Genomic DNA, 14,087 nt, shown 5'->3' with positions numbered 1-14,087 from the left:
TTAAGCTCTCAAGGTCATGTAGAAGATGGAAAAATCTACAGTGTTACATATACCAGGTAGGAAATTCTTGAAATAAATCTAGAAATACAGAGAGCCAATGGAAGCAAAGAACACAACTGAGTGCATAAATAAACAAAAAAAGACGTAATTCTGGTACTCTAGTAGTCCGTAAAAACTTAAATATTGTGATATGTACTTATCACCCTGTGGTACCTACTTTCAGGTGATACGATGCTAAGCTACAGCTGAATTCTGACAACATTCCTGGAAATGATATTTATACTGGCCCACGATCTAAGCAAGAAATACAGGAGGAGATTCAGCTGGAAGTCAAGACTCTCAAGGCTCTCCAGCTCTTGGGAACAAACAAATTGTTTACTGACATACAAAGTGAAGGTGAGAAAACTACAAATGAGTTATTCAAGTGCGGTCACAGAAAGCAGTAGATAGAAACAGGACAGGTCAAGTAGGTCCAGGAAGAGCAGAAAAATGTCTTTTTTGAGACAGCTTACTTTAAAAGCAATTATACTTTAAAAATCTCTTAATGATCAGGTTATTAGATTTCTGATAAACGCATGCACTGGATATATTCCTATCTCATAAATAAGTGGTTCAAAAAAGCTTGTATATGATCCTATAGTTCCAGGTGTTCAAAAGAATGAGAACCAAGTTATGATCACATGCAACATGCATGAAAAGGCAGAAATTAAGTGTCACAGGGGGAAAGTAGAAAGCACTTACCACCTACCCAGCAAATTTTTTCCACAATTTTTTTCCAATTTTTGTCCTTACATCCACTGAAGGAAAAACATTGGAAGCAGTACTGTACTGCTGCAGAAATAAACAGGAATGTGAAGTTTCTGCATCGATAAGAAGGGCTCTCCCAGGTTCTGTTTCTGAACCCCAAAATGATAGGCAAGATCTCCAGAAAGGCATATATTTATAATATATGCTTCTTGAAATTTTCTCAGTGTTAAAGTTTCTATTGTAAGATGCAACTTGTTTTTTTCTGGGAGAATACAGTCTATGCAGGCACATCCACAAGCACACCTCTGCCAAGAATTCCATAGCTTGAAACAAGGCTTGTCATTTCTCTCTTTTCTTTTTTTCAGCTACTCATAAGAGAAGACAAAGTACTGACTACTGGAAAATGCAGGTCTCATATGTCAGAGAAACATCATTCAAAGGTCCCCAGGCTCTGGAGCCACAACCCCTAGGCCATCACACCATCACACTTTGCAGTTGGAAGCCAGTGCCTACATGACTTGAGCTATCAGCTGGCTATGAACAAGCACCATTTGGTGTGAGAAGTAGGAGCTAGCAGGAAGCCAGTAAATTAACGGTGCCATTCTATGCTAAGTTTGGCCAGAGGCTGAACTACCAGTTCTCCAGTGAACACTTGGGGCACCCAGCCATGAGTGCAGCATGGAGAAAAAGCAATACTACTACTACTGCTTCCCATGCCATATAGTATAATAAACATTTTTTGGCTTCCAAACAATCAAGCCTGCAGCTGCAAAGAACAATTCAGTGTGTTTTGTTCTGTTGTTTTGGTTTGTTTTGTTTTTTTTTAAGATGTGAAATTTCATGTCTTGCATATCCTCAATATGAAGACCATCTAAAATTACATGAAAAAATCTATTATAAAATACTACAGATACATCACTGTTTGCAAGGACTGGTTCTGATCTAAATGTGTTACTAGATGAATTATTTTTATTTATGCTAGAATAAGTCTCCAAAGAAAAATTATTTCATCTTCTTTCTGAAGAATATTCTCCTACCTAAGGAGACACAGTCAATATCTGATAACCAGTTAAGAGACTTGTGTAGCAGCGAATTGTTTTAGAACTTTCTACAGACTACAAGATACTGACTAAAAGTTACAGACACAAAAATAAACTAATGTAATGTATAAAAGGAGTCAAGATTTTAATTCCAAGAATGAATTTGCTGCTCCTACCCTGGAGACTTTTGACATGAATTGACATCTAAAAGTGAAAGTCACAGACTAAAGAGGAACATCTTTAGAAAGCTGTCTTCCTTTCTGATATCACAAGCCTTTACTGGAAGTTATGTGCCATTACATAGCCAGGTAACAAACAGGCTGTGTCTTAGCAAAAATTGATCATCTGTACCTAGAATGAGACTCATCAGTACAAACACACCTATTCCATGCACAGCAGGATTACATCATACTCTGTGATGTGGCACGTCAATTAAGATTTCACCACATGAACATGATTGCTGTTCCACCCACTGATGCCATAAAAATTCCTTTACAACAAGAGATTATCTAGCATCAAACACTTAATGAGAACAGAGAAACCAATCAGCATCAGATGACATCTACTACCTAAAGTTCCCAATTGCTGTGACACTGTGTTCAAGGTACACCTCAAATTACAGTTTTTCCACAATACACCATGAGTGTAGCCCATTCTAAAACAATTTCACGTTATTTTCCTTCACTCATCCTCCCTCTAAGTAGTAACTACTTCCATAACTGTTGAAGATCATGATATCCTAGAACAGCTAGGCAATAAAAAACACCACTCTTGAAAAAATGTAATAGCATTCAGATTCAGAAAATATTAGTTTGCTTTGTTCCCCATGAGATTAATGTTTTGCTCCCAGTCAGTTATCTCATTGCTTTAAATCCCATATACAGTCTGTTTAAATAAACTGAGTATTTTAAGTAGTTCAGAAATCTGAAGCCAGGCGTGTTTTGTAATAAAGAAAATACAAACATGCACACAAGAACAGAACTCTGAGCAGCAGCCAGAAAATACTAATTAAAGAAAAGCTATTGAGCACAAGTCAGAAAGGAAAAAAAAGCAGATAGACAGGGGGAGAAAAAGCTAACCGGATATATAAGGAAGTAAGGTTTAAGTTAAGTATTTTGTTGGCTGAAGTACAAGTCTTTCTAAGCACGACTAAGTCCTTATGAAGAATAGTAAGCCACAGTAATGAAGTCATGCAAAGCGTTGATAAACACAAAGACGTGTACATTCTGAACAAAGACAGCACTAAACCACAATATTCCGTAATGTGTGTGTGAGCAAGAAACACTTGTGAAACATTTTTGGAAGTGATATGGAACAAAGTTCTAGAGAGAAGCTTGCAGATTCTAAAAAAGTAAATTTCGTTCAATAATTGAATCTCCTCCAAAAAAAAAAGATTCTCTTTCTCCCCCCTTAGGTTTGTGCAAGGACAAGAACAGCGTTTGCTAGCATGCAATTTTATCCCAGATTCCCAAGTGATCTTGCAGCTGAATTTTGGATACATATCACACTATGCAAATAATAAATGTGTAAATTAATACTATTAAGTCTCTTCACCAGTAAGAGCAAGCACCCATTATTTTTAACGTTAAGGAATACTTCAGAATGAAAACAAATACAGATAGTATTCCCTGCTCCCTAGTATTACGCTGTAGAGAGGCGATTATGTATTAACCTACTGAATCCTTTGTTAGGAACAGACCTATAGATGTTCAGTAGGTCATGGAATGAAAGAATCCTGAGTCTACACTTGTTGGGAGAGGTCACTGGCTTTCCTGTACCATAACCAAGCACTGATCCTCCTTCAGAAACAAAGTTACACCTCCATAAAAGAAGGGAGAAAAAAATTAAGATGAGAAAACTTACGATATTTTTACATTAGGAAGATGATACAACCTTTTTAAGGCAGGAAAGAGTTAAATACAGGTAAGGTTTTCTTTTTCATTACAATTTTTATATTCAGGCCAACTCATTAGTAATGTCCACTGTCACAATTTAAGCTGTTCACTAATCCAAAACAGGGTTTGAGTTTTGAAGGGCATTTTACTTCATGAAATCCCCAGGCATCGTTCCCTATATTCACTTCAACCAACTTCTGGATTAAGCAAACTGTAAACTTTCACCAGGAGGTTGAAGCCTCCAGAGAGATTCCGTCCAACTTGAACTACTGTACTCTATTATTTTGATCATGTTACAGAATCAGAAGCTGCTAAAACAAATATGTGCCTTTTGTGATAGACATAGCTTTCAGAAAATGTAAAGCAGAGAATGCAAAACTTGAGAATTTAAGATTTAGAAAATATAATACCCAGTTCTACACAGCTTCCAGTACATCCTCAGATGACTACTGCACAACCAAAGTACATGAAATTCATATTTAGACAGGAAAATTTTGCTTCTCCTTATCACTACAAAACAACATATTCATGTTCTTATACATTGGTAATATTCACATATAACTGGAGACAGGAGATGCATTAAAATAAACTGCCTGTGATTCAGCAAATAGTTGGCAATGCTTACAGATTCTAGAATTTCTAAAAATTCTGCATTGAAAGGATACTTTAAACAATGAATATTTAATTACTTTCATCCTGTCCTACATTTGTTTTCTATACTGATAGAAAAAAAAAATCTAAAATCATGAGTATACTTTAAACTTACAAATCTTACAGGAAGTAAGGATTAAACATTAAGATGTTCTAAATACAGTTCCAGAATTGTTTCACTAAGCAGTTTGACACACAGAACAGTAAATTTTTTTGCAAGAGAAGTTGATTAACTTTTAGAAGTCAAGGCCTGGACTCTTCAACTTCTTACTCATTGTTCTGAGCCAAGAATTACTTGAGAGCAAAGGTAGCTAGCAGCAGAGTTCAACAGAGGAAGCAGTTCCTTCCACCTACCAACGTTCTTTGTCTACTTTGCTATGATGCTGCTGTTTCACATTAGTCAAGCATATTTTCCACGTGATACATGATTCTCATTTTTTCCTCCCTCCTAAATAAATGCCTATCCAATGAGAAGAATCCAGGGCAGACCTTGTTAGCTCCATCCTCTGAACAAAAGCACTCATCTTCAATTTCAGCATCTTACCATATGCGACGCATGTGTAACCACACAAATTCTTCGTTGTTATGTATAGACATAACAGTTTAAAAACAGACTAAAGAGTAAAAATAAAAGGCTACTAAAGAACTTCACAAATAAGATGATGTTCTGCTGTTGCAAACAAAAAAATAAAAAAAAGAGTAAAAAATGGTTTGATTTTAAAGTCACTTGGTTCAAACAAGATTGAGACAATTTTTAGACACAAACATTTAACCAGGCAGTAGCCTATTACTTTACTATTGCATGACCAGTCAAATAAGGCCCTGTTCCACACCAATGGTACTGGTGTTTTTTATTCTAATTGCTCCTTCTTCCAAATTGAGTGGTGAAGGAAGGAAGTGGGTTTGTTTTTTTGTGTGTTCCTGTGGAGTTTAGTTTTTAAACATGCTAGAACTTTCCTGAAAGGTCAAGAACATCCCACTTTAAAATGAAAGTGTTTCAGTTTATTAGGATGCCTGTATGAACGAAAAAAAAAAAACATGATGTTGAGAAGCAACCCATCAGCAAACTAGAACATACCCACAAACAGGGACCCTGTTTAATAATCCCTGAAGAAAAATATCCCATCTACACTGGGACTGTGCTTCACTTACAACTGCAGCCCACAGAGAATTTACTTCAAAAAAAAAAAAAAGCATTAGCTTTGTTTTCATGCTAACTGGGTTGTGCAAGTCAAATTTCTATCATCCAGAAACTTCAGAAAATCGAAGCCCATTTATGTGTTATTACCACAACGCGCTCAGTTTTTCTATGGGAATTATTTCCAACTGTTAGCTCACCTCAGAAAAAAAAAAAAAAAAACCTTCACGAAAATGATAGACCTCAGCACATCGTTAACTACTGAAAAAACAGGTTAAGAGGACAGAAGAAAACGCCCAGAGGAAGGCAGGCTGCAAGCGATGCGCCGCTTTTCCCAGCTACACCTACCGAAGATGCGTGCGGTGCTAGGTGAGGTATATTCTAGAAGCACTACAGCGCCCAGTCCTCCAGCAGATGATTCATCACAAACACGAACGCTCGTTCACCTAGCGAAGCACCGTGGAACGCGCGGCGGTACCGCCCCGGGCGGCGGCGGCCGTTACCTCAGCACCTCCCGTTACCTCGGCGGCTGTTACCTCGGCGGCAGCCTTTACCTCAGCGGCCGCCCCCTCCCTTCCCCAGCTTCCTCCCTCGCCGCCCCCCGGAGAAGGGGGGGTCCCCCAGTTTTATGAAAGCCTCTGCTCGGCACAGTGATGGGGGGGGCGGGTCCTCCTCGGCCCCTCGCCGTCGGGGCGGCAGGGCCGTTCCCCGCCCCTGCCCGCAGACCGGCTTCAGGGGGGAAGGGCGCGGAAGGAGGAAGAGGAAAGCGAGCGCTGGGGCCGGCAGGGGATGCTGCCCGGCCGCGCCGCCCCGCCCCGCCACCAGCCTGCCGAGCAGGGGGCTGCGCTGGGAGGAGGCAGGGGGGGAGGGGAAGGAAGCGCGGCGGCAGCTCCCCCGCACAATGGCCGCCCGCCCGCCCTTCCCTTCTCTCCCTTTCCCTTTCCCTCCCCGCCGCATCCCGCCCGCAGGCCCTGCGGCGCCCCCCGTACCTGCAGCGTCACCTCCTCGGGTCTCCAGTGGGGCCGCAAGCGACGCAGGAGTTGCAAGGCGCCCTGACGGCAGCCGGGCCCCTCCCGCTCGCTGACGGTGATGTCCAGCTTGGGCACCTCGGGGGAGCCGGGCGGGACGTGGATGTAGTTGGACATAGCGGCGGGCAGGGACGAAGGGAAGGCGGACGCGACGAGGACGGGCGGCTTTCGCTGTCGTCTCCTCCGCGCTGGAGCCGGCAACTGAGGGGGAAATTTCCACTGGGGCTCTCGATAAAGCGGCTCCACCTCCCGCGGCTGCGGCGCGGAGCAGCCTGGGACAGCGGGCGGAGCCTGCCGGGGCACTGCCCGACCGGCCCCTCACCTGACGCTTCAGCGCCCCCCGCCCGGGCAGCCCCGGCAGCCCCAGCAGGGCACCGGCGGGCATGGCTCGTCGGCCGCCGTCAGTGTGTTGCCTTTCGTTTCTGTGCCGGCCTAAGTAACGCTTCTTTTTTTTTTTTAATTTCTTAATCATTGGTCTTCCTTCCTGCAGGGTGTATACTTGCCTTGCTCCACTTTCTGCGGTTTCAGCCGGTACCATTTGTATTCCCTCCGGGTACTGAGGAAGTATCGCGCTGTGCGTCTGCCCTGCTTTAAATATCTTCGTAAAGATCAGCCATCGCATAAGCAATGCGGAATAAAATTATCTTGAAAACCATGCTGCCTGCAAGCTTTGATGGGGCGGTTTGAGATCTTGTTTTCAGCCAAAACAAAAGCCCAGACTATACCAAAATAAAGCATTTTTTTTTTTTTTTTAAAAGGAACTGATACTAATTTTTTGGACATGTTTATATTACCCATAATACTCCCACAAGTACATGCCTCCCATCACATTCTGTGATCTTCCTATGTAGGCAACACTGAAGACACAAGAAGTTCTACCATAAAGCAAGTTTATTGGGTTAGCCTAAGACACAATAACTACACAAACAGAATAATGGCCAGGCTTTTCCCTGAAGAGTTTTTACTCTAAATAGACACAGGTCAGGGAGAAAGGGCATAACATCCGTTCAAAATGAACAATGCCGAGAGGGAAATGGCAAGTTCTACAGTTTCAGTTATTAACTTCATATGCACTCCTCACCAGAACCACGGCACATCAGTAACCTTCCTGCCATGTCATCCACTCCAATCTACTTGGGAACATCTTGTTTTTTACCAAGAATGGCTGTCTTCTTGTCACTGAAGGGCTTTGCATAGCCTAAGTAAGTACACCATCACTTCTGCTCCCATCATTTCTATTGAACACCTAACCTTATCCCATAGTTGTTCTTCACCTTTATGCCTCTCCCCTCAGATGGAGTTCAACATTTGGAGTAGTCTGTCAACAATTTTTCAGGTCATTTTCTTCTTACGTCTCTTTTTCTCTCATTCCTCATTATTATGAATCTTAGTATTCTCTTCCACTTGAACTTTGTCTCAGACCTCCTCTGGTGTTTAAAATCTTTAGAGACAGTAATCTGTCTTTGTGGGAGTTCAGGAAACAAAATTCCCTTCTGTTGTATTTTAAATGAAAATATAATGTTTGTGGGTTGGTGTTATTAGTGTTAATATGTTTTTCTGTATCGATAGCCTTTTTCTGTCAAGGATTGAAAGAGTAAGATGGGGGGATCAAATTTCTAGTGTCACTAATGTCATAACATTTCCAGATCTAAATGTTATAGCTTCAGTACATTTCTAGTGGTCATATGCTTTTGGCTTGCCTTTATTTAAATCTGTTCCTTAAAAGAAACTATTCAAAGTTCTATAACCCTCTTTCCTGTCATTTTGCATGTCTTTTTGTATACATTGGCTCACTGCCTCTTAAAATCCTTTTTCTGCATCTCACCTGACTGGACTTCCCCATTTCTTCCATTAGCCCACTCCACTTTTCTTCTTTAAATGTAAGGCATTTTAAAAGTTTAAACTCTTTTTTATTATTATTAAAAAAATACTTCTTCAAACACAGATCTCATCATTTATACATTATTCAGTCTTTTAAGTTACTATTAGCATAGTAGCTAATAGCACGGTAGTAGCATAGCATGATAGCACTCTATCTGATCAGATGATACAATGCCCTCTGCTTCTTCTTGGGCAGTTTGGTAGATGATAAGACTTATTTACAGATTAAGGGCAAAGTGACATTTTTGTTAAAATAAAATGTCAGAAGTTGAATGCTCCATCTTCCGCATGACCTGGTCTAAACAGAGATTCAGTCATGCTAATACAGAACAAAATACTTATTCCTGCCAGAAGCTGTATTACTTTCAGTTGTTTACTCTGAGAAGCCTTGCTAATTTGCCAAAGTCTAACTAAATCTCCAGAAGTTGGCTGTGAATGTATTTTAAACATAAGGGGAGAAGCTGGAGCCATCATGGTGTTTAGATTGTTTGGGAATTAAGGAAACTGAACTTAAAGTTCAGTTAGGCTTTTAGACTACTAAATATTTATCAAATAGATAAAAGAACTAGGGATGTTTAGGCAGCAGCACCTTCATCTGTTCTGGTCATGGTATAACAGCACATCCTTTTTGCTTGTCCTCAAAGTGCATGAGTAAATCTTCATTCCTGTTTTAAAATGGTTGAAGAAAAGTTAGAGCTAGCTACCAGCTCTGTTTCCTCTTTACTTTATGTTTCCTGCAAATACTTGCTGTGTCTGAATCAAACCCCAGAACACATGTTCTGAAGACAGGGACTGTTACTCAAAGTTTGCAGGAAGATTATTTTTTTCCTTTTAGAAAAAATATTTTTCCTCATTTTAATCCTCCTGAAACCTGTACCCTACAAACTGTGAAATTCATTAATAGGAACTCTAGTGCAATCTTCACAGGCTACAAAGCATTCAGGTCAGCTACAGACCTGTTCTTTAAAAGACCTGATGTTTCATGAAATAAAGGCTTGGAAACACAAAATGCATGTTTTTTAGACACACCATACTAAATTAAAGTCATCCTAAGACTGAACTTATAAATGTACACAACGTGGAACTGGAAAAACCCGTGTGCTTTAGTTCTCTCCCAGGCTGCGCTCTACCAGCCAGTCTGGGTATCGACTACCTACAGCCTGTTTGAACTGCTTATCCTCACGATTCTGCCATTCTCTTTTCCATCTTCTGCTAATCAGAAACCAGGTTCTGCCATTTCATTTATTTCTACATTTTTTATCTTGCTTTTAGGTCAGTGCTGCATGCTTTACAAGCTCTTTAAAAAAAAAAAAAAAAAGGAAGAAACATCAGGCTTAGAACCAGTTGTAACTTCCCAGATGCAGTTCTCCTGGCTGCTTGCCAAACCCAGTAATTCAGTAATTGCTTCAGAAGAACTCTGCATAAATGTGACTATGAGTCGAAAATGTACCCCTTCTAGCCATAATTAACTTTAATAATAGTTTGCATACTTGAGAGTCTCAAAATACTGTTCTTATATTGTCTTAATCTTACAGATAGAAAAATCGAGTCATAAGGTTAAACCTGCCATTAAACCAGTCAGTCAGTGGGCCTGGAAATAATTTTTGAGTTTCAGTCCAATCCTTTGATCACAGCATTTCTTCAGGGCTTTAAAGAATGTCATCTCTGTTGATTATCCAGCATGTATTATTTGTGTCAAGATGAATCACATCTCTGTACACACAGTGTTAAACTGTAATTCAACTCTTATATTTATTCATTATATTGATTTTTAAAGTGCCTGGTGCCCTAGCATCCATATTGATTTACCAGCAACAACTCTCAACACACAAAGTTGATAGTTCTATCATATGTTTATTGTACTCTATAAACAGATTTCATTTTAATGTTGGTGAAGACTAGCTTGAAATGTATTATTTTATAAAAATCTTGGCAGTTTATAAATTTCTCTAAGATGGATACTGCTTGCCATGTTGTTTATATGGTAAAAACTCCTCTTGTGCAAGTTGCTTGACAGAATAATGGATTATAGCTTTTTCAAGCGTATTTTGAAAGCCACATGTGATAGAGTAAAAGCTTCAATGCTCATTGCAGTTTTATTACTTCATTTTCTAGTAGACCAGTTAGTGACATGCATGTGACACATTCCATATGATAACCTAGTTGCTGGCTATCTTACCCCTGAATTTTTCCATTATGGGAGTGGTGCTGTGCATAATGTAATCTTCATAACAAGTGTGATTACATGTGAAATAGCTTAGTGGTTTCCATCTCTTTCAGTTTTTCAGGGTTTCACCTGGAAACCTTAGCAGTTCTCCTACTGGAAGTCTGGACAACTGTGGCAATAGGCTTGCTTACCTCCAAGGCTGCTTCAGGTAAATGCAAAGATGTCTTCCCTCTATTCTGTCCCTGGCTCAAAGTCTGGGAACCACAGGTTGAGCTGCCATGGATAGTTACCCAGTCACACATACTGCAGGAAACCTGGCCTCAACTAAGCAAAACACTTAAATGCATTTAAATTAATCTCAGTTCAATGAAGAGACAAAGCCTGCTTAAGTCAGTAGGGCCAAATACATGCTTAAGCAGGTGTTAAATCACAACGAGCAGCTCAGCAAGAAATTCTTATTTCTCTGTCCTGGAGGGACTAAACTGTACGCTTGTTTATGGGTATTTATAAAACTAGGCAAGGCTCTTTGTGTAGCCCTTGCGTATAAAGAAAGAAAATAAAATCTTCATACTAATTATGCTACTCAAAAATATAGATTACGTAAAGCAGCACAAAATAAAATACCACAAAAAGACCACTGTCTGCATTTATTTTAATAGAAAAAAAAAGAAGAGTAATTGCAAGTTGATTGATCTAAATTTGAACTGTACACGCATCCAATAGTTTGCCATATCCTGAGATTTTTCTCAAGGGCAACAAGTATACATACTGTGTATGTACTCAGATTGAGTCTACTGGGGTAGATTTAGTATGCCTCACATGCAAGAATAAATTCACACACAGCAACGTAAAAGGAGGATTTGGACAGCTTTTATATCTTCTAGAAATATCTTTGTAACATATTATTGACTAATAAAACATCCTCCTAGAGGAAAAAGTTATAAACCTCAGTAATTTGAAACCCTGTGAACAAAGACAGTATCAAATGTACATTTAAATATTATGTTAGCTTGTAAAAGAAGCCTAGAATACTTTTTTTCTTATTTTTAAGGCATTATCAGATTGCTATTCTGTTTTCTCTAGTGAAATCTTTAATCATTTTTATAGTATAAAAAGTGGGGGGGGGGAGTAAGCTGAACTAAATTAAAACAAATTTAAAAAATACATACAGTATAGTCTTGAGAGACCAAGAATATGGTTATCACATATAAATTACTGCCAGTTCACATGTAACTTGAATCAATAATAAAGAAGGAAAGGCAAAAAAAGGGTAGTAAAGAAGGGAAAGCAAATAATAGGCAGTTTTTGTGATTCCATGTCAATGAGGAGAAATCACTAAACTGGCATAGGTGTTTTCCTCACAAAAAAATGTTACTCTTAAGTGATCTTGTTGGTAGTTTCAAGAAATCAGGGACTGAAGAATCATAGAAGTTATACAGAAATAGTGCTGCTTTCTCAATTGTATCTAATCCCTTTGCATCAAGTTGGACGATAATTAGAAGAACTCGGGGGCAACAACATCACATCCTTTCTTTAAGATTTCCAGCAGCCTGCACATCCAGGCATCTGTCTACCAGACTGAATGCTGTTTTTTGTTTGGTTGGTTGGTTGTGTGTCCCTCTTTGTATCATTTCCCTAAGCCTCGCTTCCAACCTGGTTTATAGGGTATTTCCTACAGGATTAAGGTTAAGGTGACCAGACTTTTTCTATCCTCTCTTAATGACTTTAGGAGGCAGGGCTTCAGAATTTCACTGGAAATTTAAATCCCAAAGATAGTTTTGCATCATGTAATTCTGGAAATTCTTGAACAGATTAATAAAAAGTTATAATTTATTTCTCACTGAAAGAAAGAAGAGGAGAGCTAAGCTTTTATCTGTTCTCTTGCTACCTATGAACTTGTAACTTTTTTTTTTTGTCTTTTTACTTGACACTTCTTGTTTTTGCCACTTTTCAAATGGGTTGAATGGAGAGGTCCCTGCACTTTTGAAAGGTGCATAATCCCAATTTATCTGAATTAAAATCAGATAGCATAATCTAGTTTAGTATCCCCTGCTCAAACTTTGCCTCTTTTGTCTTTATTTTGATCTTCTGCCCTTCCAAGTTTCCTCTGGTAGACTAGAAGTATGTCATATATATTTGACTAGACCCTTAATGGACTTGGAAGTCCCGCATCCAAAAAACAAGCACCTCAAATCAATCTGGGGTGCTACAGTCATTTTTCTTTTTCTTTTTGTTCTATAATCTATATGCTTATTTTTGTTTGTTCTGTTTTTCCCCTACTGTCTCAGTTTTTTCCTAGATTCTTGTCTCCTTTTGGCCTTCTCTTTGGTAGTGTTTTTCTTTTGTTGCACGCCAGTGCATTGCTAACTAGCACAGTCTGGTTAAAATCAGTTACGCTGGAGGAACAGAACTTTGCACAGCCTGTTTCAGTGCCCATCCACCAGGAAAACTACCATTTACCTCACTAGGAGCCAAATGAAGTGGAACAGGCTACATCTGTACAGTCACATGTGCTTGGATTAAAGTTCACAGCCAAGCTCTGCTCTCTCACTGCTCTCAGCCCACCACCAGTGAGGGTGCAAATTCCACCTGTGTGGGGAGCAGCAGGGGCTGCCTGGGGCCACGAGGCAACGTGGGGCCTGTCCCCCAGGCTCTATCCCATCACCTCCAGCCAGAAGTTGGCAGGGGCTAATGGGGATGATGTACTGGAGAGGGGACCGCTAACGGCCATTCGTGCCCCTGGGGAAGCAAATCTGACTTTCACAAGTGCACTCCCATTTCCATCCTAAACCTACAAGTTGTAGGTGGTTGTTTTCACTAGAAAGTCCTGCAGATTTAATTTTTTTAGTATTATCTGTTACATTACTTTTCCTACAGACTGTACTTAGACTACTTTCCTACAGACCCTCTTAGAGGGCGTGCCAAAGAAGAACCACAGGCATAAGAGAAGAGCACCTCAGAACAGCCTGGTATTTAATCATTGGCTTGTAAATATCTTTTACAGATTCCCTATCTGCATCTGCTGCTACGCATGGCAAATCACTGAATTAGCCAGCTTCTTTTATGCCTTTGTTAAGAGAGAGCTTGGAACATTAAGTTTTATGTTTAGAGACAATAAAGCTACATATTCACATTGGAAAAGTAAAAAACAATAAAACTGTAGCAAACACACACGGCCAAGTTTTACCAAGGTCTGTGTTCCCGTCCATAAGGCTGTGGAGCCCAATCACAGCAGCAGAGGACCACAGAGGAGGAGGATGGCTTGCCCAGCTGGTGCCAGCTCAAACTGCAAGTGGGAGGAAATCAAGAAAGAACAGAAGTTGCCATACAGCAACATTCCATACCACCAGGAGCTCACAGCTCAAGTGGCATTATGAGTTTTATCAAATTGCCTTGAAAGAGAACCGGAAGCTTCACTGCAGGGTAAACAAACACATCCCTAATTATCATCAGCTTTCCTAAATTCCGTTTTTCCCCCATCTTCTTGTGCCTTAAAGTATTTTGGCTTGTACAGCTGATTCAACTCAGCAGTCTTTATGC

At 40.0% G+C, this 14,087-nt stretch overlaps 1 protein-coding gene and 1 long non-coding RNA gene across 2 annotated transcripts in view; one reads left to right on the top strand and one right to left on the bottom strand.

Annotated features, from left to right (window-relative positions):
* The window catches only part of ETNK1 (ethanolamine kinase 1), a 31,416-nt gene extending 24,639 nt beyond the window's left edge, over positions 1-6,777 (bottom strand). The window contains exon 1 of the mRNA XM_083829795.1: positions 6,461-6,777. Within this exon, the coding sequence (XP_083685921.1) occupies positions 6,461-6,616 (156 nt within the window). The 5' untranslated portion in view covers positions 6,617-6,777. The remainder of the gene's footprint in view (positions 1-6,460) is intronic.
* A 608-nt stretch (positions 6,778-7,385) lies between these two features.
* On the top strand, positions 7,386-13,685 carry LOC310896883. The gene is made up of 3 exons (XR_014581898.1): positions 7,386-7,701; positions 10,661-10,755; positions 13,552-13,685. It is a non-coding gene; the product is annotated as an uncharacterized lncRNA (long non-coding RNA).
* The last annotated feature ends 402 nt before the right edge of the window (positions 13,686-14,087 follow it).

The sequence above is a fragment of the Anser anser genome (assembly GCF_964211835.1).
Source record: "Anser anser genome assembly, chromosome: 1".
NCBI classification, from domain to species: Eukaryota; Metazoa; Chordata; class Aves; order Anseriformes; family Anatidae; genus Anser; species Anser anser.
The sequence above is the reverse complement of the archived record's forward strand: the minus strand, read 5'-3'. Positions and strand labels throughout refer to the sequence as shown.